At 40.3% G+C, this 26780-nt stretch overlaps 1 protein-coding gene across 3 annotated transcripts in view; it reads left to right on the forward strand.

Moving 5' to 3' along the window:
• Positions 1 to 755: 755 nt before the first annotated feature.
• Positions 756 to 26780, forward strand: part of Satb1 (SATB homeobox 1) — a 68390-nt gene continuing 42365 nt past the window's right edge. For all 3 annotated transcript variants that reach the window (XM_035451731.1, XM_035451732.1, XM_035451733.1), the window contains exons 1-6: positions 756 to 966; positions 4592 to 4768; positions 5522 to 5648; positions 6396 to 6519; positions 23514 to 23625; positions 26217 to 26671. In XM_035451731.1, the coding sequence (XP_035307622.1) occupies positions 756 to 966; positions 4592 to 4768; positions 5522 to 5648; positions 6396 to 6519; positions 23514 to 23625; positions 26217 to 26671 (1206 nt within the window). The remainder of the gene's footprint in view (positions 967 to 4591; positions 4769 to 5521; positions 5649 to 6395; positions 6520 to 23513; positions 23626 to 26216; positions 26672 to 26780) is intronic.

Consider the following 26780-nt stretch of genomic DNA (forward strand, 5'->3'; position numbering starts at 1 on the left):
TCAAGCTTCACATATGTACTTTTTGTGTGTATCACAAAATATTTTCAGGTTCTTTTCTACCTAAATTAACAGCACCCAGTTAGCAATGAACACCTAAATATTAACTCCAACAGACAAATTGTCCTGCTTAAAGCTATGAGACATTTAAAGGAGCCCTTCCTGTGTGCTTAGGGGTCACGTGCTTGTCCAGAGGCTTGAGATCTTTAACAGCTCGAAACTCTTGAAGCATAGCTGATAGAAAACTTCTCACTGCCTTAGCTCCTAAAGCAAGTGGCAATTTAAAATGCAATGGGTGTTTGCAGTGCTCTGCTGAGGTTTTCATTTGTAACATAGGTTTTCGAAGTATGTTAAAGTATGAGCTCCTAGTAAGATTGATGCTTTATACTGATAATCTTTCCATTCTTCATTAGAAGTATTGCAGTCATAGTCTTTCATAAATTTTTAATTTTTAAAAATTGAGAGTACATGAATATAATTTATTTTCTTTTTACCTTGTGGTATTCTTGTTCTGACAGTAAGCCTATTTTCCTCAGACTTTTAGCTGAGAAATTACTGTTTTATTCACGTACGTTGGTACAGATTCCCCAGTATTCTGTTAATTTATATAGAAACAGGGTCTTGTGTACAAATGTGTTTGTGGAGAGAAATGTCTAGGGATAAGACGTGTATGGGGCAGGCATCACTACAGCCCTCCACCCACTGATAACGTCTTCTTTTCCAGTTCTGGCAGGTGATCTGTAAGACAGTGACTGAGTATGGATCATTTGAACGAGGCAACTCAGGGGAAAGAGCATTCAGAAATGTCTAACAATGTGAGTGATCCGAAGGGTCCACCAGCCAAGATTGCCCGCCTGGAGCAGAACGGAAGCCCACTAGGAAGAGGAAGGCTTGGGAGCACAGGTGCAAAGATGCAGGGAGTGCCTTTAAAACACTCGGGCCATCTGATGAAAGCCAACCTTAGGAAAGGTAAATACTTAGCAGCCAAATCCTGGAAAGCTGCTTGGTGTCTGCCCAAGGCCACCCTATGTGGAGGTGTGGGACTGGAACATGCTGTGTATATTCTTTTTCTAGATCTCTTTCTGATGTGAAATTAAGTGATGTTCTGGGCTGTAGTGTCAATCATGTCTTAAAAGCGTGAGTGCTGGTTTTGAGTGGTGCCTCTTTTGACCCAAGACTGGAATATTGGAATATTTGAATAGTCTTCGTTTACACAGGTCCCTTCGTAGACACTGGTGCAGTTACAGATGTGCAGGTGGCTGCTGCTTGAACTTTGGCTGGTGAAGAGTAAAACTCAGAGGTTCTTAAGCATCATCGTAGTTTTTTTTTTTTTTTTTTTTTTTTTTTTTTTTTTTTTTTTTTTCCTGCGATTACTAACTGGAAGGGGATTTCAGGACATGGATCTGACATGAGATCAAAGATTTGTGATGCAATTTATTGTGGTTTATTTTCTGTAGAGCAAAGTAATATTTAACAGTGAAAAACTTGCTGATTGTAGTTGTTAATTTTTGCTATCCTTGAGTATTTTTGGTAAAGGAAAGGAAAATTTAGGCAAGTTTATAAAGGGGAAAATATAAACAAGTGATTTTCTACCAAAATTAAATTGATGGAGTTTTAACAACTTTGCCTGTGTTGGGCTTTGTTGTCCCCACAGGGCAGTTACTATGTGGGGTATCCCGTATGCCTCACAAGGGTCTTTATTTTGTGATTGAATAACACATAGGAGTCAGATTTTTTGGGTTTTGCTAAGCAAAGAATAAAAATGCCATCTTTTACCAACCACGAATATTAAGTAGAGAAAGTTAGGAGGCCGAGGAATTTCATTGTGTTTGATGCATAACATTTATCATACATACAATCATTTATTTTTTCCTTGGTTTGGCGAAAACAAAGAATATATTGATCCTGAAATAAACAGACACAGCAGTCCGTATTGTTAGATCTTTATCTATTAAAAATGGAAAAACAGCACTTCAGCAAATTCTTTGGCCTCTACTCATGATTACCCTATTTATTGATTGTTTGCCAAGAATGTATGCATCTTTAAGCCAGGGCAAGAGCATTAAAAATATAATTTATTATGGCTTTTCAAACAGAGTGCATTAATATTGTACTGTGTAGCACTGAGGCTCTATAAAAAAGACTTTCTGACGCCTGCAAACACAAGTTCCATAAATTCCTAAATAGGAGATTTCAGCTGTCTCTGGTATTATGTGATATTTGCACAGCAAACTTTAATGCCAGGACAGTTTTAGACAAGGATTCTACAGACTCCACTGCTCCTTATGGCAGCCGTGCTGTTTACACAGGCTCATAAACCTCCAGCAAAAGCCTCTAAGACTGCCTTCAGGTTTAAATCATGTGGTATTTTTAGCTTTCAGCAGTGACCAGTACTCTCCCTTTCTAATGCAGGAAGGCTATGAAGTTGCTGTAGTTGGAAGTCTGGCCAAGCACCAGCTCGAATAATCAGGCAGTCCAGCGAAGGCTCCTGTTTAACGTTACTCCCTCTAAGAGGAGGGCCACCGTGACAGTTCTCAGACGACCTAGCACCAGCTTTGTAATTAGATGACCCTGTTGCTACCTTATCTGTAGCCACCTTTATTATCTATAAGGCACCTTTAAATTTGATCAATAAAACACAGAGTCAACCCAGACTGTTTCTGTGGTTTGAAAAGGTTTCAGTTATTTCATAGAGCTGAGGTCTGAAAAGCTCCCTGCTTGAGACCTCTGTTTGATTCCATGAGAGGAAAAACCAATATACATGTTTTTGGCTTGTTAACCCAACTCCATAGATACCAGTAGACAGGGAGAAGGAGCCAGAGCAGGATCATCACATTCCTGCTCAAAACCTTCAAAAAAATGTATTACATTCGAAATTCCAAATCTTAAAAATACAGTTTAATTGTAGAAGGTTCTGAGCTTAATACAAAAAGCAAAAAATTCTAAGCCTTTCAGTAGTTTTTTTTTTTTTCTCTTTAAATCTTATTTTTCATGTGCATGGTTTCTGTTTGACAGGTGCTAGATAAAAATTGTGGCTAAGCTGAGAAAGCACTAAAAAAAGGGGGGGGGCTTGGGTGTTTTTATTTGTTTAAGAGATTTTGCCAAAATACCTTCAAGCCAAGGAAGAAATCACCAGTTTGCATATTGCTATTTTTGCTGCGGTCTCCCCAAGTTCTCTTCTGATCCCTGACGGGTTCTCTCTCTGGTATAAAACAGCTGAATGAATGACAAGAATATTGGCAAGCTCTGCGGCTTGTTTTTCATGCCTAGCCTGCTGGTACTTCCGAATGAGTTTGTGAGCTTTTCTAAGTAAACCTAAAGGGGTTTAATTGTCAGAGCTGGAATCTCTTGTGAACAGTTCACAAAGCTTTGGTGAAGACACACATGTGGAAAGATGTAGCTGGTTTATGGCCGGCTTTTGTTCAGCAGAAACGAGCAAATAGAGAATTTGTAAAGGGTCTCTCTGGCAATAGGAAATGCTGATCCGAAGCCTCGGTCAGAAGTTAGTAGGGATCTGCAAGTCCAGTGTGAGTCCAGGGTATGGAGCCGATACAAGCAGCGATACTGTAGAACTAATTGGGGATCCTGGGTGCCCTGTTAAAGTAACCCTTGTCATCATTTATGCTAAAGATGATACCCTCCTGGCAGTGTGCCACAGTACTGTTCAGATGCATCTGTTTTTAACCCTTTTCTGTAACTGTTGGAAATCTGACAGTGCACTGCCTTAATACCTTGAGTGCCACTGCAGCTGGCTTCCAGCTTCTAGACCAAGCCTCTTTCCCAACAGTGGTGTGGCCTGTGCCACTGAGTTACGGCAGTGGGTGAAAGTAAGGCATGGAGGAGCATCAGGCCCATGTAGTCTGCTTCTGGTGCAGCTCAATAAGGCTGGCTTTCCTTTTCCTCTCTGTCATTGTTACCATATTTACTGTAACAGAAACTGTTAATGTTAAAGACTCGGGCTGCTGTCATGTCTTTCCGCAGGTAGATGGAATGGGTAGTCCAAGAAGTGTAAGCTTTCTACATTATGTGCACTGAAACAATGTCTATGAGTGCTGGCTTGGTTAAGTTTTGTGTTCCTTTTTTGGAACCAGTTAGAGGAAATACTGAAAAGGGCAGAAAAATAATTGTATAGTCAGATAATTTGGACACAAGCAAGTGAAACCTGTTATTAGCAGAAGCCTGTATTCGGAATGAAGGTGGTCCTATGAAGACAAGTGCAATGAGCTCTCTTGCATCCTGTAAAGTCCTTGCAGCAAATTACACCAGACACTTATTTGTCTCTCGTCAGCATTATTGTCTGGTCAGAAAAGTAATTCTGCATTCACTGCTCTGGAAGATGAACTGTTAAAATGAGAGGCGAGCCCATGTTACTATAGGACCAAGTTCAAATAAAGGCAATTCAAGCATTTCCTTTGGAACTTTTAAACAGTGAACGGCTGCATGTTTGTGTGTGCCTGTGTCTCCCGAGACTGCCTGGGAGGCTCTGTCGATCCTCTCACTGTGGTGAGGGTTTATTTTCATAGCTTAGGTGTCCTCCTCTAGGCTGCTTCTGAAGATTGTTGGTTTTCTGTCTTTTTCTCTGTCTTTTTGATAGGAACCATGCTACCAGTTTTCTGCGTGGTGGAACATTATGAAAACGCCATTGAGTATGATTGCAAGGAGGAGCATGCGGAATTTGTGTTGGTGAGAAAGGATATGCTTTTCAACCAGCTGATAGAGATGGCATTGCTTTCTCTAGGCTATTCACACAGCTCTGCTGCCCAGGCCAAAGGTAAATGATGCGCTTGTGGGGCTGGGAAGTTCCTGGCCCTCCTGTTTGCCTCTCAGACAAAGCAGAGAACATTTTATTCAAAGAGCTGCAGCCTATGTTTAATGTTGGTTCCTTATAGACTGTGGCTTTAAAAATTGGCTTAATTCAGTTTGGTTTAGTTAACACACATTTTGCTCGTGTGGAATGTCGAGGTAAATTTTTTTTTTAAATTACTTCAGCTGAATCATTAGTATGCTTATTGACCTTAATAATCTGCTCCACTGAGGACCCACAAGGAAGTGAGGAGCGTATTTGAGCAGATGGACTGTTGAGAGTCAATTTGCATTTATGACTGAATATCTAGTTCTGTTTCTTTTATTCTGTTTCTGATGGTTTTATGGGCTGTAAAGTATTTTTCAATGTTGATTCCCACTGCAATAGGGAATCTTATCTAAATCATAAAGCCATTTAGAACCGGCTCAGCTATGTCTTATTAGAACTTCCTGTTAAGTTAGGACAATGTGGCCTGATGCATAGGTTTTATTGATGGGTATTTACTTCCAAAATAATAAACAACCCCTATAGTCATTTACATAATTTCTCAATTTGGAAAGCTAAGCTGGGAATATCTTCATTGACCTGCCTTTTGAGGGAAGGCAAATCATTCAAACAGAAATAACAATATTGTTTGTGGTGGGACCAGTGCAGAAGAGCACGGCACCCTTTTGCTAGGTCTGAGAGCCAGCACTGAGCGTGTCTCTTTATCTGCACTAGGGCTCATCCAGGTTGGGAAGTGGAATCCAGTTCCACTGTCGTATGTGACAGATGCCCCTGATGCTACAGTAGCAGATATGCTTCAAGATGTGTATCATGTGGTCACACTCAAAATCCAGTTGCACAGGTGAGTCCAGGCAGCAGTTCTAAGGGGAGATTTTTCTCCCTACCTGTGGACATAACCAGCTTGCAGTTTTTGTTTACTCAGCATTTGAGACATGCTAATGCAAATTAATTTGGTAACTTTACCCCTTCTGCTATTTTCTCCAACTTCAATGTATGACTTTAAAATCAACTCCCTCCCTTGAAATTTCTGCATTTTTTGCATGCTATCAAAAGATAAGACCTTTTTACTTTTAGTCAATTAAATGATGCATTACAAGAAGGCATTTTACATAAAGTTTACTTAAGAAAAAAATATTTTTGCATATCATGAACAGTGCCATCTGTGTACATTTTGTGAAAGAATGCTTTATTCGCTTTGCCATGATCTTATTTACTTATATCTGTATTTTTGCCATTTTAATTCGTATGAACAGAGTAGTGGGAGGAAATCAGTTAATACGTTAATGCTTTTCACAGTGGCTCGCGAGAAAGCAGTACACCTTAAATTGTCTTCCCAAGCGCATCAGAGCAGGAAGGTAGAAGTAACATGAAAAAATAGCCACCACAGGCAGCTGATGTATAATTCATGCATCGATACAGCAGATGTGTTGTATAAAGTAATTAACTAATCGGAACAATCAGGAGACCGAGAGCAATCTCCAGATGCATCTGTTTGATTCGCAAAATGAAATCTGTCTGTCTTAAAGGAATGTTCTGCAGCAGGATGCAATCCTGTAATAATCCCCTTTCTAATCTATGTCTCAAATAGTTGCCCCAAACTAGAAGACTTGCCTCCCGAACAATGGTCGCACACCACAGTAAGGAATGCTCTGAAGGACTTACTGAAAGATATGAATCAGAGTTCGTTGGCCAAGGAGTGCCCCCTTTCTCAGGTACTCAGCATAGTATGTCATAAATAATAAGACATTATGGGCAGCTACCACTTGAGGTCTGATGGGGATCCCTGGCTTCAAGCAACTGGTATCTGAAGCAAGAATTTGCTAAAAATGCTAAGTGATTTGACCACTGGTAACCTTTGAAAATCTGCCTTATCCATTCTGAAGAGTTTATGTCCTTTCTCCCTTGGGGCAAGGGAGGGGGCTGTGCCCAGGAAAAACAGTCCTGCAAAGGACACCAAACTGCTATCTCCTTTTAGATCCACTGTTGAGTACCCCAACCTGTCTGTAAGGGAGACTAGCAGGGGTAGGACCCCTTCAGCTTTGGTTTATGGGTGATAGAGTCAGTGTTTCTGTGCACTGCTTCAGCATGCTGCTTACATAAAATCATGGTACCATTATATGGTGTTTGAAAGTGTTTGCTGAAAATAATTGTAAATTATGTATGTATGTTAATTATAAATATAAGAAATCTCTTGCCTGGAACAAAAGGTCCATAATTATTGCCCATTAGGAGTTTATAACCAATTTTGAAGAATTAGTTCACTTTTTTTAAAATGTATTTTTTTTTCCTTTGAGATGCCTGTTTCACCATTAGGGATTTTTGAAACGAGACAGGTTTATTATTGTTGCATTTTATTTTCTGGAATGAATTTTGGTAGAGGGCAACTAAAACTCTAGGTTGTTGCCAAGTTTAAAATCAAGCATCCTTTTTGATGACACTGAGCTGGCTGGTGGCACCAGGGAGTGTGGTGTGGTATTGCTCCCCAGCATCCTCACCTCTGGTATGGTCATTTTAGGATGCAGTATTAATTGGTGTGCTTGTCTGAATATTCTTTTCATTCTAGTTTAAAATGTGATTGTGAATATTAGTCTACCAGTTGTTTGAACTTGTATTACTCTGCATAAGCTTTTCTGGAGCGAAGAGGGTCTCAGAGCTTGTTTTTATGACACTGAGTAGTAGGTATTTGTTCCATGTATTTTTAGTGCAAGGCTCATGAGGATTCCTGGGTACCTGGAGGGGAAGCCTGTGGGCCTCTGCTTCTGCTCCTAGCAGTTCATGCTCGCAGCCTTGCTCCATTATAGGCCTGCAGCTCTGCTTTGATGTTATTAAATGTTTGTTTTCTTGTGTTTGAGAGCAGACTTTTAAAAAAATCAATTCATTTATTCCATCAGCAAAACTATGTATCTTATTGTTCTCACCCTTAAAATAGAGAGGATGCGAATTTATAACCAGAAAATAAAAGTAATTTCAATAAGTTTATAGCATTTAAATCAATCTGATGGTATAATGAAGCAGAGTGACTGACTTCTGGGACTATGTTGTGAAGACAACTCCGCAGAACATGTTGCTTGCTTATTAGCATTTGAAAATTAGAAGAGTGACCTAGAATGAACCATTTTGTTGTTGTTATTGTTTTTACTCAGAATTCTAAACACCCCATGTAGCAGTATCCTGTGTCATCATGTGACCCAGTGTCCCAGTGATTTGGGAAGTCAGCTCAGGCAAAGACTAGAGGTCTGCTGTCTGAGTTGGGGACCAGGGTCCGGTGCAAGTATTTATTGTACAGTGACATTTGCCCAGTGAACTCCACCTCTTGTACCTTATACATCAGTTATGGATTTGCTTAATGCCACCATGAGAAATGACTTGAGCATAGGCAGTTATCACTGTAAGCAGAATGAAAAAGGAAATCCAAGGCTTAGTCTTGGAGCTGTATACTGGTGAATCAATCAATCTTCCTTTTCCTTTCCTTTCCTTTCCTTTCCTTTCCTTTCCTTTCCTTTCCTTTCCTTTCCTTTCCTTTCCTTTCCTTTCCTTTCCTTTCCTTTCTTTCCATTTGGTTTGTCAAGACATGGTTTCTCTGTGTAGCTTTGGTGGCTGTTCTGGAAGTTGCTTTGTAGACCAGGCTGGCCTTGAACTCACAGAGATCCACCTGCTCTAGTGAACTTCTAAAGAGAGATCTTCAGAGAGGCTGAAGGGCCCTTGTGTGGCTGGAGGACCCCATCACCATTGCTAAGTGACTGACCTGGGCTGAATTGCAACCTGAGCTACAGTGGCAATCTTCCCTTTTCTAAAAATATCATTGGAAATAATCATGCATATGTTAGCAAAGCAACAGATACTGGAAATTAGTATTTGAAAAGACTGAACTCAAAATGAAGTTGTTTTTTTTTTTTCCCTGAATTCTCCAACATCATCTTCTGTTTCTTTAGAATAGGTCCATGAATCTGTTATTCAGAAAGTTTTCATTATTAGCTACTTCCCTTTTGTTTTCGTGGTAAAGTTAGGAAAGATGAGTGATAAAGGCTTCCTAACACCTACCCCCAAAATATATACTGTGTTTGAAGAAACTCCTCTTTCCTCTGAGGTTTGGTGATATAAATACTATGTAGAAAACTGCTTAGCAAATAAATACTGTTCATGTACAAAATGCAGCCCGATTCTCCCATGCAGTTTTTGATTCATTAATGTGGAAACATTTAGCACATATATGTCACTATATGGACTTTAAGGGTTTTACTAAATATGTTAAAATAGTTAAATAGTTTAAAAACTAAAGGGTTTTGTTTTAATATGTTAAAATATTCCAGTAACGAGTGGCTACAAGATCCCTAAATAGTATGTTGAGTGGAAAATCTATTGCTTGTAGAGACAATGTAGGGGATGAGTACTGGGGAGCAAGCCCTACTTCCAGCATGCAGGAGGATTGGCTGATACTTGCTAAGCAAATGTTCTGTTGAACCTGGAGTCTTAGAATTAGAAGGGATTATCTTTGCATGGGCTCCTCCTTTGACAGTGTTGGATCTGGTGTCCCTATAGATTAAAGTCAAGCTGCACTAATGACTGACCCCATTTGCTCTGTCTGTGTCCTTGCCCAATGGTACATTTAAAAATAGGTGTTGATTTTTACAATGGGTGCTTAGGTTTTGGTGCAACAGTGTTTACTCCGATATTTCTAAGGGTTTCTCCAGCTGCAAAGAGATTCCGTAAGTGGTACGTGGCTTGATTTACAGCACATGCCTTTATTTCTGTTAGTACTTTCCTACCATAAATCTGTGGAAGCAGAGTGACATGTGTTTATTAAGTTCTCTGTATCACGTGCTTTTTTATTTTTGTGAAATGTTCTAGGATGTTGAAAATGCTTAGCTCATTATAGATCTGAGATTGGATGCTTTGTTGTTGCTTTTGCGTTTTTTTCCAGTGGATGTGGTTAGATAGGTCGGTTGTTGCATTCTGAATGGCAACTACATAGAAGAAAACAGTTTGATTCTGGAACAAAAAAGCCTGTTGTCATGAAACTTTTGAGGGTTATCGATTTAGGATGTAAATTGGGAGTTGTAAAAGTAAATATTTTGATTTACAATAAAACATTAAATCGGTTGCTTGTTTTCCCTAGAGTTTTAGATACTGAATTTAATCAAACATTAGATAAATATATACATTGCTACAAGGACAGATTATTTTGTGAAAGGTACCATAAGTAAAAGGTCATTTGTTATTCCTGACTTATTAATAATTCTTTCTAGAAATGTTGAGGTTGGACATTCCTGATTTTATTTCAGCCTGCTTTGTTGGATTTTTTTTAAAAACTCCCCTCCTCCATTCCATCACACTTGGTGGTGCTCACGTGCATGCACACATTGCTCGTTCCTTATTTTTTAAGGCATTGGGACTTCTGTTTCATTTTTTACCTGGAGAAAAGATAGCTCCAGGTCGCCAAGTCCTAAGTAAAATAAATTGCCATTTTTATTTTCAATTCACAAAGACATAGAAATAGGTTGAGCACTCCATCTAGAAAATCACACGAAGGGGATGATTTCTCAGCTCTCCTTCTCCTGACAGTATCTTTCCAAGAAATCTTGGATTTTCAAATTATTATTTTCAGTTGCTTTCAAGACAGACAGTAAAATACTGTCTTCTGACAGTCAGCCTGTAAGTAGGCTGGTTCCTTGAGCCTTGAGTCATCTCCATAGATATTTGATAAACTTAGCTCTCTTGGTTTTCTGTCAGCAGATAACACCGTGAATCTGGTGTTAAAGTAGTGTATGAAAAGAACACTTTTCTAAAGAAAAAAAACCAAAAAAACCTAACCCCTGTACTTTGTTTTTGTAGCTATATGGACTGCAATGACGTGTTTCTTAACTTTTGAAATATTAATAGTCATATTCTTCTCTGAGAGTATCATCAGTATTCATATATCACATTTCACATAACACTATGAAGTCTATTCACATATTAATACATTTGTTCATTCCAAAATATATATTAAACTTTTAAAGCATATTGACAGGCTGCCAGTGTGTCAGGCATCCTTCTAAGTAGCTGAAAAAGTAGTGTGTAGTTAACTCTGTGGTGTTTTTGATGTGCCCAGTGTCTCTCATGTCTAGCCCCATGTTGACATGAGGAACCTCAGGCACAGAATATTTGCATGGTGCCCATGGCAAGAATAGACGGTGTAGTAATTTCCTACTCAGACCCCAGGAGCTAAACCCAGGGTCTTTTTGGTTACATACACAGATAGTTCCAGGTGTTCACCACACTTTTGGAGTTCTGATACGTCTTTGAAGGAATCCACTGAGTTTACACTAACTGGGGAGAGTTTTCTCTCACAGGGTTTTGTGTCTTTGGGTTTTGTGTATTGGCTGTTTTAGGGCATGGGTGTGGGTGTGAGGGAGTGGTTTAGGTCATAGGGGTGGGGCTTCCGGGTGGGACAGCTGCTGGATAAGACTGTTTTGGGAAGGTCCAGAGTTCTAAGTGTACAGTCCTCAGCTCTGGTCACAACCCTTCTCATCTGCAGGGTCAGTATGTTTGGTTGAGCCCACGATGACCTTTGATTTGAAGCCCAGAGTTTAGCATTTTAATTGGATTGAGTAGGCAGTTAAATTTCTCAGATTTGTTGCGCAGTGCAAGCCTTTTGTCATCAGTTGGATCTACCCTGATGGACAAGGATGTAACTGGCAGCTACCTAAAGAACAGTTTTGTGCTCGGTGTCCTTGCCCCTTCCAAGTGCAGAGCCATACATCCGTGGCCGATCACTGTGCACCTTTTAGGGGACTTCCCTGGACGGTTTTCTCTCCTTTTTACAGTTACAGAGCTTCCCTCAATCTTAGTAACACTGGAATCTGCTCTATCTATCTATCTATCTATCTATCTATCTATCTAGTCAATCAGTCAGTTTTTGGAGATGGAGTTTCCCTTGTCATCCTGACTGTTCTAGACCTCACTATGAGGCTAGGCTGGCCTTGAACTCACAAGGGGACTCTGCGTATTAAAATTTGCTGTTAGAATTTGCTTTGTCAGATGCTGAAGTACTCAATAAACTAATTACCTGTTATTTGATTGTTAATTGGTAACCATCATTGCCAGTAGTGGGCTGCATTATGTAATTGGCAAGCTAGCTCTACATAGGTGATTGGCACAACTTTCATAATTTAACTTTTGTCCCCTTAAATCAGTCAGGACATCACTGTTTCCACGTAGCAATATTACAGTATGTCTAAACTACAAGAAAACATCCAACAAATTGCAAGTTTTCTTTTCTTATGACTAGAATCAGGCTCATTCTTAGCTGATTTCGATATGCAAGGTTTTTATAGAAGGTTTTTCTCTAACCTTCGAATCTATTAATCCTAAAAGCTAACCTTAACAAAGTAACTATCTAACTTACATGAATTGATCTCAAATATCTTATTGACTCTATCTTCGCAACAGTTAAGTATAGCCATGCCAATTTCATGTGTTTAATAGTGTGTGAGTACTTCATTTTCATGTAATAGATTTTTTTTAACCTATGAATAGGTCACCTTTGACCTTAGAATCACTAACACAGTATAATAACTATATCAGGAGAGCATGGCCCCTTTGCCCTCTGGTGTGTGAACTAGTAATATTTCCAAGGCTTAAGAGAAGACTGAGTTGGAGAGAATGACCATTAAATACTAGTTTCTAATTTTCTTTTAAGGACTGACAAGCAAATATTGCTAATCAAATTAATTTTCTTATTAAACGGAACTAGTTTGAGACTGCTTTTGAGCATTTGCCTTCTCAGTACTGAAATTTCAAGTTGGGCTTTATCCTGATTGACTTGTTTGATGTACTTCAGTTCAATGCCAGATTTGGACCCCTAACAAACTCATAAACAACTCCCTCCCTCTGGTTCAGAATACTCAAACAGATACACACACCAGCTTCTCCCTCTTTCCTGGGAAACTGCATGATTATAGCATGCTCTGAGTATGAAGAAACACAAGCAGGCCTTTAACATAACAGGAGAGTAGCAGCCTGGCTCTGCAAATCATTGCCAATTGAGTGTTGGGACTTTTAAATCTAGACTTAAAAGTTATTTGTTCTGTTTAGCATTTTCAAAACAGTTCTATTAGGAATTTATGTGCTTCAGGTTTTTTTGTTTGTTTGTTTGTTTTTCCCGAGAGAGGGTTTCTCTGTATAGCTTTGGAGCCTATCCTGGCACTCGCTCTGGAGACCAGGCTGGCCTCCAACTCACAGAGATCCGCCTGCCTCTGCCTCCCAAGTGCTGGGATTAAAGGTGTGTGCCATCAATGCCCAGCGTGCTTCGGTTTTAATTTTAACTCATAATGATTATAAAACACCCTGGGATGTGTGTATGAAGGGTGCTATAGAAATATAAGAGGACTGTGGGCTGGACAGTGCTGGTGCACACCTTTAGTCCCACTTGGGAGGCAAATAGAGGCAGGTCTCTTGAGTTCAGGGCCAGCCTGATCTACAGAGAGAGTACGAGGAAACCTTTTCTCCAAAAAGAAAAAAAAAGCAGGGAAGGAAGGAACGAAGGGGACTGTGGTCTAATACACAGTGTTATTTTGGGATAGTTCCTAATGTTGCAGAATTCCTCCTTGTAGAGGAGGATTGCTTTTTTTGCTGTCTTTTTCTTTCTTCATTCCCACTCTAAAACTTTGTTCTCTTTAATCATCATTTTCATTAGAAAATATTATTTCATACTGTAATGATTTCTCTTAGGAATGCTAATCTAATTTATTAGCTTACTCCCAGGCGTTAAAGAAGAAAACCAGATGACACCTCAGATGTAAATAATTTCAGCCTTAATTGCCACTGCTGGTTGCTATCTTGTTCTTACCTGTGAAATAAGACATGGTCTTTTTCTATTAGGCACCTCTGACTGTCCAACACTTGTCCTAGTATGTAGTGTTTGTTTTAAAAGTATCACAAATACGGGGTTGGACTGAAACAGGTGTGAACCTTGTGACATATTCCAGTAGAAACTGTGTATTGATGCCCAGGTGACTGACAGCCTGATTTCCCTTGCTTTTTCATTGTGTTGATTTTTTTAGACTAATGCTTTCCTCAGCTGGTCTCCTGTCTTTTTACATACGTGCTTCTGTACCACAGTCTCCTCCATCCCTGTAGTGAGCTAGCTCAAGCATCATGACTGTCAGAACCCTGAGCAGCTGACTTTCCATGCTCCGATGTCCTCACCTGGAAGGGAGGGAGAGAGTGGTATTGTTGCTGTGAGAATTAGTGAACACCCCCAGACCACTGAGAGTAGTTAATTCTCAGTTCAAAAGTGGACAGAAACTTGAGTGGTTTGTCTAAATGGCATGAGTGGCTTGCAATCATGTGGTTTAAGAATAGCTTGTAGCCAGGTAGTGGTGTCTCACACCTTTAATCCCAGCACTCCAGAGGCAGAGGTGGGCAGATCTCTGTGAATTTGAGACCCACCTGGTCTAAAGAGCAAGTTCCAGGACAACAAAAACTACACAAAGAAATCTTGTCTTACCTCTCCCCCTCCTAAAAAAGAAAGAAAAGTTTGTTGCTGTATATATTAGATATATTTTGATTCAGGCTTTTTCCTTTTTTACTAATGTAAACAATCACAAACTTTTGTGGAAAAACTAAAGATATATATATATATATATATATATATATATATATATATTTCAGATACTTTTAGTATCACATATAAAATCATTATAAAATTGTGAGATTTTTAATGTAAGTGAGGGGAGATAGAAACAGCATTCATCAATGTTCATTTGCAAATTAAGCAGATTTGATACCTTAGACAATACAACATCAAAGCGGATGTTAACTGGTTAACTACTTTCACCCCTTCTCCAGCACCCCAGCTCTCCTTCACCCTTCAGCCCTTCACACACTAAGCACTCCAAGCTGTTCTGAGACCCGTGAAGTAATGACTGTACTGTAATTGACTGTGTCAACAGACCTAAGTTGTTTCTTTGTTTTGTTCGAGGAGGGATCATGCCATGGTACTTACCTGTAGGTCAGAAAACACCTTCCTGAAATTGCTTCTCATTTTCCACCACACGGGTTCTGGCCTTGGACTCAGGTCATTAGCAAGTACCTTTCCCACAAGCCCATCAATCCTAGATCCTGGCACATGGCAAGAATTCAGGAATTTTTGCTACACTAGGACATCATTATATTATTGCTGTACACTTATAAGTGATATTAGCAATTTTATTGGTAGATCTTTGTAGACATTCTTATCTACAGTATCCTACCTTGCAAACTGTTTCCTGATTGTTCTTAGTTATGCCTGTGAAGTTTTCCTAACCCAGAGCAAATGACTCCTGAGCTTGGAATAGGAGAGCTTACTGCATTGCAGGTTATCTCATATTTTTGTTTTTGATAGATTGCAGAGCTTATCCATTTTTAAGCAGAACAGTATGAAAAATGCTAAAAATGAGCTAATGGTATATCACAGTGAAGCACAAAACTTTGTTGGCATTTCTAGCATTATTACATGTGCATTTAGCTTTCTCAGGGTAGTTTCAATTGTGTCATATTCAAGATCCACATTTTTTCCTTTTAACTGTTACTTTCATGTGTTCATTTTTGTCTCAAATTTAAGGGAAAGATTAGGGAGGTGGGGTGGTTTCAATAACAACCCGGTGATTTAGAGGTGGGCGCTGATGCTGCCAAGTTGGAGGCCTCACTCCATCTTGGCTCATGACTCCTCCGTCGATGCTCTAAAGCCAGTGTCTGGCATGGCAGTCTTCATTCAGAGCCCTAAACATACGATCTGCATTTGGCTATGCAAAGGTCTAGAGTCCCCTGCTAGAGAGAACTGCAAATGTAGATAACTGTTCAGTCAGTCTGTAAAGAACCTCGGGGACTTACGCCTCCACTCATCCTTGGGCGGACCCTCCACAGTAGACTCCCTGCAGCATGGACAGAGCTCTTTATTTTGTGCCATGCAGTTCATCCCAATATTGTTGTGTCATCTCACTGTGAGGTGATGACCAGAGGCATTTTTCCTAAACTGAAGGATTTTTCTAACGTTGATGGGGATGAAGCCAGATCAGTGCTATTATTTTTCTTTATTTTTAATCCAGAGGTGACATTGGTTTACATTTACGAAGTAGATATGGGAAATCTTGTCTGAGAGCTAACAGTGTTAAGTAAAATATGGACATCAAGGGCAGGCTTTCTCTTTTAGTTTCCTGTGATTTAACAATCATGACAATGAAGTGTGTAGACCCATAGTAGACTTGGGAGAGCCTGAGCAGACTGGAACTCATGACCCACTTTGTTGGGGAATGAGTAGGGTTTGCTCAAAGGGCTGCTGAGGTCTTGTGGCTCCATACTTGGTGTATGCTGGGAATACCCCCCATACACACACAACCAGTGTTTAAGCAATGTGGTTGTGGACAGTTTCAGAGTCTAGCACAAATATTTCTGCTTAGAAAAGTGAATTATTCAAAATACTGGAGTTGTTTTTACTTTGCACTTTAAAGCATTTGCAGGTGCTGTATGTAAGACCTGCGGAACTGATAATGAGGCTGGTTTTTCCTCCATAAGTTCAGAAATTGTTTCCTGTGAAGATGAGCGTTCATACATCCACACAAGGGCATCACAGAAGAGTCTAAACCAGATCTAACCAAACAGGCATATCTAAAGAAAGTGCTCCTGTAAAGTCTACTAAGATCACTGTTATAAGTAACCCAATAACATTTATATTTTTAATAATTATATCAGAAGCAAGAAACCTTGAGCTCCCTGCAGACACAGCTCTAGTTTGCCATGTACGGGGAGCGCTTGAGAGTGATGTCTGTACAGCACAACTGAATCTCCTCTGGTGTGTCTGGAAAGACAGTCCCTTTACAGACTTTCACCAGTGTTGGGACAGGCAGTGCTGACTACCTTTCAATTTTCCCTGTGTTATGTACACTTATTCTGAAATACCACATACACTTACTACTAACACTGATAATACACCTTTTGGCAAATACCTTACAATTTAAGCTCTGCATATTTATGTAAGTGGTTTGAAGATTTTGTTGTAGAAGAAAAGAGGACAGGATGGAGAATTTGGTCAAATGCTATATTATTTGGAGTTGATATAAAATTACTTTAATTATATGGAAGAAACATAGTAACTGTGCTAGCATTTTCTTTAAAAGCTACAACTGGTGTTAGTAGATAATTAAGATATCTGTGCTTTGCAAAAATGATGATGTTTTCACCTTTCGAAAATGTGTTTGGGGGGAATGAGACCAGAGACCTTGGTATTCCTTCAGAACTTTATAATGACTTTTCATTTTTGGTGGTGTGTCCTGGCTTCTTGGGATGAAAATGCCATTTCCGGGCAACAGGATTGATCAAGAATGTCAGGAACTCCAGAACTTTGACAACCCAAGTTTAAGTGAAATTTACAAAGTCTTTTCCTAACAAATTGAGATTTCAGATGTGCTCTGGCTATATCTCCCAAGAGAATAGCTTAGAAGGTAATAGAGGCTCCAGAGGGAAGAATTTGGGGGATATCAACTAACAAGCACGTTAGAGAGTGTAAGACATACTTAGTGATCCTGTCACTTGCTGTCATAAACGGAAGCCTATTGCCATCCTTCTCACCCTCAAATACCAGATGGGTACTACCTGCTAATTTCCAACACTTTCAGGCCCTGTTACCATCCCATTGGATGTGCCTTTTTAAAAGAAAAATCCTGTATGTGGGATTTTATATCCTTTGGGATTCAAACAAGGCTCCAATAGCAAAGAATCTCCATCACAATAGTATTTGTATATGGAGCTGATTCAGCTGTGTTTGATGCCAAGTTCAAGTCCACAGACATATAAAGAACTGTTAAGAAAATTCAGCCATAGGTCTTGCCTAAGGAGGAAACTTGGGAAATTGTGTTTCTCAATAATAATAATAATAATAATAACAACAACAACAATAATAATGAGCTCCTAATTCAGCATATTGTTCAGAAAAAAGTACATTTTTTTTGAAAATTACAAAAAAGGTGTTTAATTTCTCCTTGCCATTAATATAATAAATAAAAAGGTTATGTCAAGATTAGTGTTCTAGCACTGTAAATAATGCATGAGTTTCCACAGCATCTGACTAGACAGGAATTAAAGGTCATTTTTTGTTTTTGTTTTTGTATATTTTCCATGTGTAGGTATTCCTTTCAGACAACAGTTATTTTCGACTTTACACTGAAGACATTAGCCATGATGTGCTTTCCAACCCAGGTAGAACAGATACATTCTAGGTGAGGTAAAACCATGAGATTGACCTCACTGAATCATGCCAGTGTCAGATTATTCCCCTTGTTATCTCTCTGCAGATCTCCAATTCAAAACATACCTTTCTTCTTACAGGAAAAAGATACTCTGAATCCTTAGTTGAAATTAATTAGCATTCAGAAACCAGATCGCATGTTTTTGGGTATTCATGAGATCTCTGTTTGAAAAAAAAAATGTTTTTAACTTGTAGAAATGTGTTGCAACACACAGATGGGAAGAAAAAGAAAAAAAAAACCTCTTTAGCAAGCACTGTGTGTAAAAGGAATATTACATTTTACACGCTCCTGATTGCTCTGTGTAAACAGTTTTTGACATCTGTCTTTATAGTTTCGAGGAGAGGAAGACTTTGTTAAAAGAATCATTTTTATACAGCAGCCACCATTTCAGTCTTGCTTTACCTGTATTATGAAAGCAGATGGTCTGCATGTCTTTTGAATATTTATAACTATCAAAAACAATCTCTTGCTATTCACCCTTAGGCTTAGGAGATGTCAGGACTGTTCTGGTTGGAAAAAAAAATCATCTTGGGTGTTTACAGAAAGAGGATTACATTAAGCTGAAATGACTATACATTTTCCAGTTTAATATTTGTCCATCAGCTGTTTAATCGTATTTAGATAATTGTGTAAATAAGATGTGCTAGCCCTTGCCCTCTCTGCTGAAGGAGCCGGCAAGCTTTCAACATGGGTGAGCCACCATTTTGTAGAAGCTGCCTCTCTCCTCCCACCACAGTTAACCCAGACTCAAGTCCCAAGCAAGTTAGAATCCTGGGATCGAAGTCCTGTCCAAAAAGCCCCAGCCCCAGCAGAAGGCCAGCATAGAGACCTCAGAAACACTAGGGAGCTGCTAGCTGCCAGGCCTCTAGGAGTGTATTGTTGTATGCAAATGCTGAGCAGCGCCTACCTCTTGAAAAAGGGTCTGGCCTCCCCCCCTTCTCTGTAGCTTGCCCTGTTTTGGGTGTTTTGGAAAAGTTTTGGAATAGTGGGGGTTAACTGGTTTTTTTGACTGGAAGCTGAGCAATCAGAGATAACAGATTTTGCTGTGGTTGGTTGATTTGGCAGAAAAGCATGAACAGTTTTGGTTTAAATGATTGAATAACCTGATTAGCATTGTTTTGGGGTGTTTTTTTTTGAGGGGGGTTGTTAAAGGCACAACAAAGCAATTTTCAGGGTAATCAGATCACCATCCCTCCCTGGTGGACAGTCCTGTTCTTGAAAAGGCTGCATTTCTCCCACACCAGTCCCCATTGGCCACTAAGATGACCAAGCTGAACAGTCAAGCCCACCTTCTTTGCTTTCCAGTGCGTTCTACATATACACTAACTATATCGTGTGTGAATCCCTAGCTGGGGCTTGAAAGATAACATTTGGGAAAATTATATAACCTCAACCAGTTCCTTTCGGTTTTTCTGTTTTTCACATTGAGAGACCTGCAGATTTTCGAGCAAAGGTTCCGAATGTTCCAACAATATGTAAGTCAGGCTTTAGAAAAATTCCACCCTTACCTTTTCACAATTAGAAAGGTTATAAATAATGTATTTGGCTGAAAAGGAGGCTCAGCCTGTGGCAGATGGTATCCTTCTAGAGGGCTGGGGTTTCTGGGAAGATGGCATCCTTACAGATCGGAACTTTAGCAGACTCAGAAAGAGCCAAGCTCCTCATAGGGAGTAGACATGTGCTTCATGGATCTTAGAAAAGCTTACAACTTGGCTCCTAGGATGAGAATATTGTGTCACACAGGGGTTAGGAGACCCATAGCCAATTTCTGCCAACTTTTTTAAATTCTATCTCCCAACACTGGGATCCTCGGCCTGTGTTTTGGTTGGTGTGCCCTGCAGCAGCATTTGAACTCAGAATTTCTAGCATCAGAGATTTAGTCAGTTGGGTTCATTGACTCCCAGAACGTTGATGTTTTTACCCTACTGGCCACCGACTGACTAGAAAACTTGCCACAGAAACTGTGTCTTTCAAAGCACTTACACAAATAGATACCAAGGGAACAGAGCAGCAACCACCAGCCTCTTTGGAGACAGCTGTGGGGTTGATTTGAAAAACCTGGAGAGGATTGCTTGCAGATTATTGAACAGAGGCTCTTGTGGCTAGCAAGTTGGGATTTAAAGGTTCACTTGACAATAATGCTGTTGCTTTTAACCTTGAAGGATAAGGGGGAGGAGGATGTCCCAGTGACCCAAAGTTGGCTTCTTTCGGTGGCCTGCCATCACCAGGTGTGTTCAGCCGTATGCTGAGCATCCAGGCTGTCTGGAGATAAGTCTAGAGAACTCTCAGTGTAGGGAGTGGTAGCTGCAATGGCTCAGCCTGTTTTAATTCAGGAAGGTGGAAAGGCCTGGCAGAATCAGCCTTAGAGCCTGAAGCTCCTAAGCTGAGATGGAGGAGCCTGGCACTTCGTCCAGGTGTGAGGTTTAGGTGCGTCTTCCTGGTATGTGCTGTGAGATGCACCCCAGCTTCACTGAGCTGAGGTGTAGAAACAAATGGGAAGGTGTTCCCTTCTGTTTGCCCTGCTTTCCCTTGCCCACGTTTAATCAGTGCGTCCTTCAGTCCTGTGGAGATAGGGAGACGTCTCAGATGGTAATGTGCTTGTTGCACACGCACGAAGACTTGAGATGCATCCCCAGCGCACACATGAAGAGCCTTGAGCAGCAGCTTGCAGTTCCAGTGCTGAAGGGGTGGAACAGGGGGACCCTGTGGCCGGTCAGTCAGCTGAATCCATGAGCTCTAGATTTAGTGAGAGACTGTCTCTGGAAATATGGTGGAGGGTGCCTAGGAAAGACATCGGATACTAACCTCCAGTTTCCACATATCCACATGTACACAAAAAGACTCATTTTGAAAGTTCTATCTGTTACTCTTCTGTTATTTAAAGTGTCCTAATTGTGTGTGTGTGGGGGGGGAGGGGGGTCACAGGAAAATGTCTAGGATTCAGTTGTCTGTTATGTAAGTCCTGAGGATTGAAGCCTTCTAATCAGGGTTAGCCGGCACCTTTGCTGCTAGGCCTTCTCAGTGGAGCATTGAAGGCATCTTTTGGCAGCTCTGCGCTATCAGATAATAAAAGCCAGTGAGGAAGTAAGGAGGGAGGAACAGAGGGTATTTTTACAAACAGAAAAATCACTTAGGACATAGCCTACAGATTAGGGTTATGAGGGGCAGTGGAGCTTTGAAGATGGGGCACATATGGATGTTATTTTCTACATATGGATAATAATGAACTGCATAACACTTTTGCATATGAGCTTTAATTTTATTGAAGTATTTCAGGATGTTTTTCACCCACATTAAGCACTCTCCCCTTTCCTCCCACTATTGGTACAAAGAGTCACATTCTATTGAAATGACCTAATACATCACCTACTTCCTAATAGGTGACAAACTTTTGGGGCAGAGGCTGTGAGGCTGTGTCTTACCCAACTTGTGTCCTCTATATCAGCCAGTGAATCAACAAGCATATGTAATATGTAGAACTCGGGAAACAAAGTAGAACGGGTACTAAGTGAAGACCTCTGCAGAATATAGGAAGCCTGTGCGTTTCCAAAAGGATGGCCTTCCATACTGTGTTGTAGTAACAGGAAGGTGTCAAACTGACTAGGTAAAGAGTAATAATGTTTTCAGAAATTGGGTCAGAGTGAAAGAACATCAGCTGTCATCTGTCTGCAGACTCACTTTTATCTACCAGTGATCACAATAGTTTTATTAGAGCCCCACATTATTGATCCCTTGATACAGGAGAGTAAGTGAGATGGAAGCCAGTGGATTGCTCACCGTGTCAGGTAGTCATCCTCTCTCTCTGGTTTTGGCACCTTGCTAAGTGTCTTTTTGCACTGTGGACTGGGGGAGGCTCTTAGTGAAATTGCAAGCTATTGGATTAATGGCAGGTCTTCGAGAGCACATTAAGAATGTCTTTTTAGAGAAATAAAATGTAAAAATGACGATAAAGTAGAAAGTGTGGGGGGAAAAGCTATCACGGTGCCTCATTGGAGAGATGACTGTGTTTTACATAAATAATGCACCTCTAGCATATGTATCACTCCTAGTTCTTTAGAAGACCCCCAAACTTACACATTACAGGAATGTGTGTGCTACTAAATTAACGTGGTGACGGATGTCAGAGTTAATAATAGCCCAAAGAGCTTTACATTTGAAGTAGCTTAAAGAAGATAATGATATAAAAATATTCTTGTCCCCAAACTGGCTTTTCAGGTTGTTCGTTGCCTCCCAACAATGGAGTTCTCTGTAAGCTGTTTCTCTGTAGACCAATCAGGTCTGAAATGTAAGCTCTTAAGTTTCTGCTGTCAGGACCAGGAGGCTTGATGCTTCAGCCTCACTCCTAAGACTCAATAGGGAGTTAATTTAGCTATTAGAGACTCTAGGTGAACTAGGAGTTAAGTCACAGAATTACTGTAGCCAAAATTATCTGGAAAAATATGCTTTTGTTTACTGAAAATGTGGTTGTGTTTTTTACTCTTTATTTTAAACATTAGTGATACATTAACATCATTGTCTCCTATTTTTACTTGTTATATGGCTGGATATTTTCAATTCTGTTATATTTGTTTCTTTGAGTCAGGGTCTCATTATATAGTCTGAGCTGGACTGGAACTTAGAAGTTTGGGTTGCTCTAGTATTCATAGAGATTTGCCTGCCTCTGCCTCCCAAGTGCTGCAATTAAAGGCAAACACCACAATGCCCAGTTATTCAAGGCTTTTTTTTCCAAGAGAAAAATGACAAATACGCATTTCTTTTTCTTTGTGGATGGGACTCTTAAGATGTTAATCAGCACAAAATGTATATATTTTCTGATCATTTGAAATTCACAACTCAAGCTTTACTAGATAGAGCCAGCCATCAAGTCTGAAGATGCTGGTCTTCTGAGATAGTTTGCCTCTCAATGTGTGACCTTTGAGCACTGTAACCTCACCAGCAGCTGAAGTCCATACAGTGAACATGAAAATACAAAAACCATTTCTCCTACCTGATCATGTCTAGCCATGCTGAGGGGTGTTTGTGAGATCCAGATGTTGATCGGGAGGTCGTAGCAAGAGCTCCAAACTACATTTCAGACAAGCTTCCCAGCAGTGTCCATGGCTCTGGTGCCTGGACTCTGCTTCAGGTAGCAAACATCTTGGGTTCAGTTACCATGCTACAAAATATCCTAATATCAGTTTTGTGAGTTTGGATTAATTGGGATGGGTGCACATTTGTGTGGATGAAGATTGGGCAAATAGTGCTAGAGCAGACACTGGTGTGGGGGCTGCTTGCAGCTTAAGTAAGCTTTTGATGATCTATATAACGAATTCTAAGAAGCTGAAGCTTTGGTCCCAGATGATTTGGAGAAATTGGGAGCAGGTATAGCTCTGCACAGCTAAAGTTGTGGTACCCGCCTTGTGCCATGTGAACATTATACATGTTATTCCCTCTCTACACAGAGTATGATCTCCTCCATTGTGAACAGCACGTACTATGCAAATGTCTCAGCAGCAAAATGTCAAGAATTTGGAAGGTGGTACAAACATTTCAAGAAGACAAAGGATATGATGGGTAAGCAAAAAAAAAAAAAAAAAAAAAAAAAAAAAAAAAAAAAAAAAAAAAAAAGGAAAAGAAGAAAAGAAAAAGCCCACCCTCTTGCCGTGGCAACATACCATTGCATGTCATTTGGGGGTTTATCAAAGTCACATCGAAAGCCAGATCTTTTGATTGCCCAATTAGAGATCAATTTAGAATGTTTCTTTGGGGGTGGGGGAGTGGGTATGAGTATAATGAGATAATTAAATTCAATAAATGTTTGTGTTTAAATCAGCCACACTGACTTGGTTGTCAGACATGCAGGAAATCGAGGCGTGAGGAGGGGAGCTGTCATTTTGTAACATCTCAGTGAAGACCTAACCAGGCCTTGAATAACTAATATCAGCTGTGATTTCTCACAGAGATAATCATGCTTTAAGGATTTTTGCTTTTGTTTGCAAAAAAAGAGGAAGGGCCTGTTTTCACACCAGCTTTTGAACGATATTTAACTGCATTCAACTTACTAAACACTGTTCTGTTTTTACCATTGAGATGGAGTGGTTTTTATGGCTCCAGATCCCATGGGTAGGCCCTTTAGTGACCTCACTCCTTTCCTATCTGGAACAGAACCAACACTGTCATTTCTGAACTTTCAGTTCCAGCCTAGCACCCTCTCTGAACATGCTGCATTAGGTCAACATTTGTTACATAAGACATGCATCAGGATGAGCTGAGGTGTAAAACGACAGGTCACGGTTGCATGCTGTGCTGATCGTTTGGAGTCTGGCATTTTCTCTTTGTGAGTCAGTCAGTGCTGCAGGAGCAAACACTATGCTTAAGGTTAATGTACCTTCTTCTTTCACAAAGTGTACCTTCCAAACAATCCATCTTAAAATTAAACAGAAATAGGGTATTTCATATACAAAGCAGTATGCCCTATTATAAATCTTTATCACCGTTCCATTCACTTAATAGTAACAACAATAATAACTTTTCCTAAAGACTTAGCGACGAGACCCAAGTTTTGAGCATATTTTAGCTTTTAATATTTGAAGAAAGGCCATCCATCTACCAAAACAGATTCTTTGCCTTTTATAGCTTAGGGCTATAATGAAGACAATGCATCAAGTTTCGGAATAATTGCTTGAATTACTGTTTCATGTGAATGGCCCGCTTGGGCTGATATCACTGGTAGAAACTGAAGGTTTCTTTCCCTTCTCAGTTATATTCTGCATACATCTTGGAGTAAAACAATATGACCAGTTCCTCTGATTATAAAATCTGCACATTTAATGAAAAGAGAAATGAGTCTGTCCATAAGAAGGGTGGACATTTGAAAAGGCTTACCTGTTTATATTACACTCTCATTTTAGCCTCCCTCCAGTCTCTTATGTGTAACAGCACAGCGTTTGGCACACTTAGAGCTGACTCCTAGCCAATCCACACAAGTGCTCTAGCCAAGGGAGAGGAATTCATTCTGGGGAGGTGGAAATAAATTACAGAAACGTGACAGCATCACCATTGTACTAGGACAGCTCTCTGCCCCATCCTTAGCATCTGGTGAGAACCACACTTCTATTAAAAGCATTCAAGCCTTAGCCACACCGGGTGTGCTGGCTTACTCTATGTCTTCGCTTTGTCCTGAGAAGTATTTGCTGATACCCTTGTGTCCATGATTGGACTTAAATGAAACAAACCACATGTGATTCCGAGAGTGGCAGCCAGCTGTTGTGCCCACCTTATTACACGCTTATTTTGTAGCCTTCTTCTTTCTTTTGCCTGGATTGCTAGATTTAACATAATATGGAAGTATATCCAATATTTTTGTGTTTTAATCATAGTTTATCCACTTTTAGTTTAGCTCACGGTTTCTCGTTGCTGTTAAGCCTACAATATTCTTGTAGCCATCTTAAAAGAAACAGTCATTGCTTGTAAGCCTTCTTGTACTTGTAACTGAGAATCAGTAATAGTTTGATCCCTAAGCAAATATAAAAATGTGGATGTAGTAATTTTATGCCTTGAATGGGTGGTTCTCAACCTTCCTAATATAGTTCCTCATACTATTATGACCCCAATCATAAAATTATTTTTTGTTGCTACTTCATAACTGCAGTTTTGTTATAGTATTGTAAGTCATTTTGGAAATAGAGGTTTTCCAAAGAGGTCTCGGCCCACAGGTAGATAACCACTGCTGTAAATTTAAGCTGCATTTCAAAACAAGAACAGGAGCGCTGTCCTGCCCTTAGTGTGTGGGATTGTCTGTAGAGGGAAACACAGCCGTGGCCTGGGAGCTTGTGTCCTTAGTTATCTTGGCACCATTATTCTTCACTGCGCTCTCTCTCTCTCTCTCTCTCTCTCTCTCTCTCTCTCTCTCTCTCTCTCTCTCTCTCTGTTTCAGACAGGGTTTCTCTGTGTAACAGCCATAGCTGTCCTGGAACTCACTCTGTAGATCCAGGCTGACCTCAAACTCACAGAGATCCACCTGCCTCTGCCTCTGCCTCCCCAGTGCTGGGATTAAAGGCATGTGCCATCACCACCCGGGCTTTCTTTGTATTTCTCATGTTAGGAAATGATCAGAAAGTTTCTTATTGCTGTCTGAACTTGATTTTCCTTTTTTTCTACTTTAGTTGAAATGGATAGTCTGTCTGAACTATCTCAACAAGGCACCAACCACGTCAATTTTGGCCAGCAGCCGGTCCCAGGGAACACAGCTGAGCAGCCTCCATCTCCCGCACAGCTCTCCCATGGCAGCCAGCCCTCTGTCCGGACCCCTCTTCCAAACCTGCACCCTGGGCTGGTGTCAACACCTATCGGTCCTCAGCTAGTCAACCAGCAGCTGGTGATGGCCCAGTTGTTGAACCAGCAGTATGCGGTGAACAGACTCTTAGCCCAGCAGTCCTTAAACCAACAGTACTTGAACCACCCTCCCCCTGTCAGTAGGTCTATGAATAAGCCTTTGGAGCAGCAGGTTTCCACGAACACGGAGGTCTCTTCAGAAATCTACCAGTGGGTGCGGGATGAACTGAAGCGAGCGGGAATCTCCCAGGCAGTGTTTGCACGAGTGGCATTTAACAGAACTCAGGTCAGTTTTGTTCTGTTGTTCTACTGCCTCCTCTTGTGTCTTTGCTGAGCCCTATCTAAGCTCATGTTTTTCCTTTACTCTTTGTCAACCTCTGTTAACATGGCACCTC

The sequence above is a fragment of the Cricetulus griseus genome, assembly GCF_003668045.3.
Source record: "Cricetulus griseus strain 17A/GY chromosome 1 unlocalized genomic scaffold, alternate assembly CriGri-PICRH-1.0 chr1_0, whole genome shotgun sequence".
NCBI classification, from domain to species: domain Eukaryota; kingdom Metazoa; phylum Chordata; class Mammalia; order Rodentia; family Cricetidae; genus Cricetulus; species Cricetulus griseus.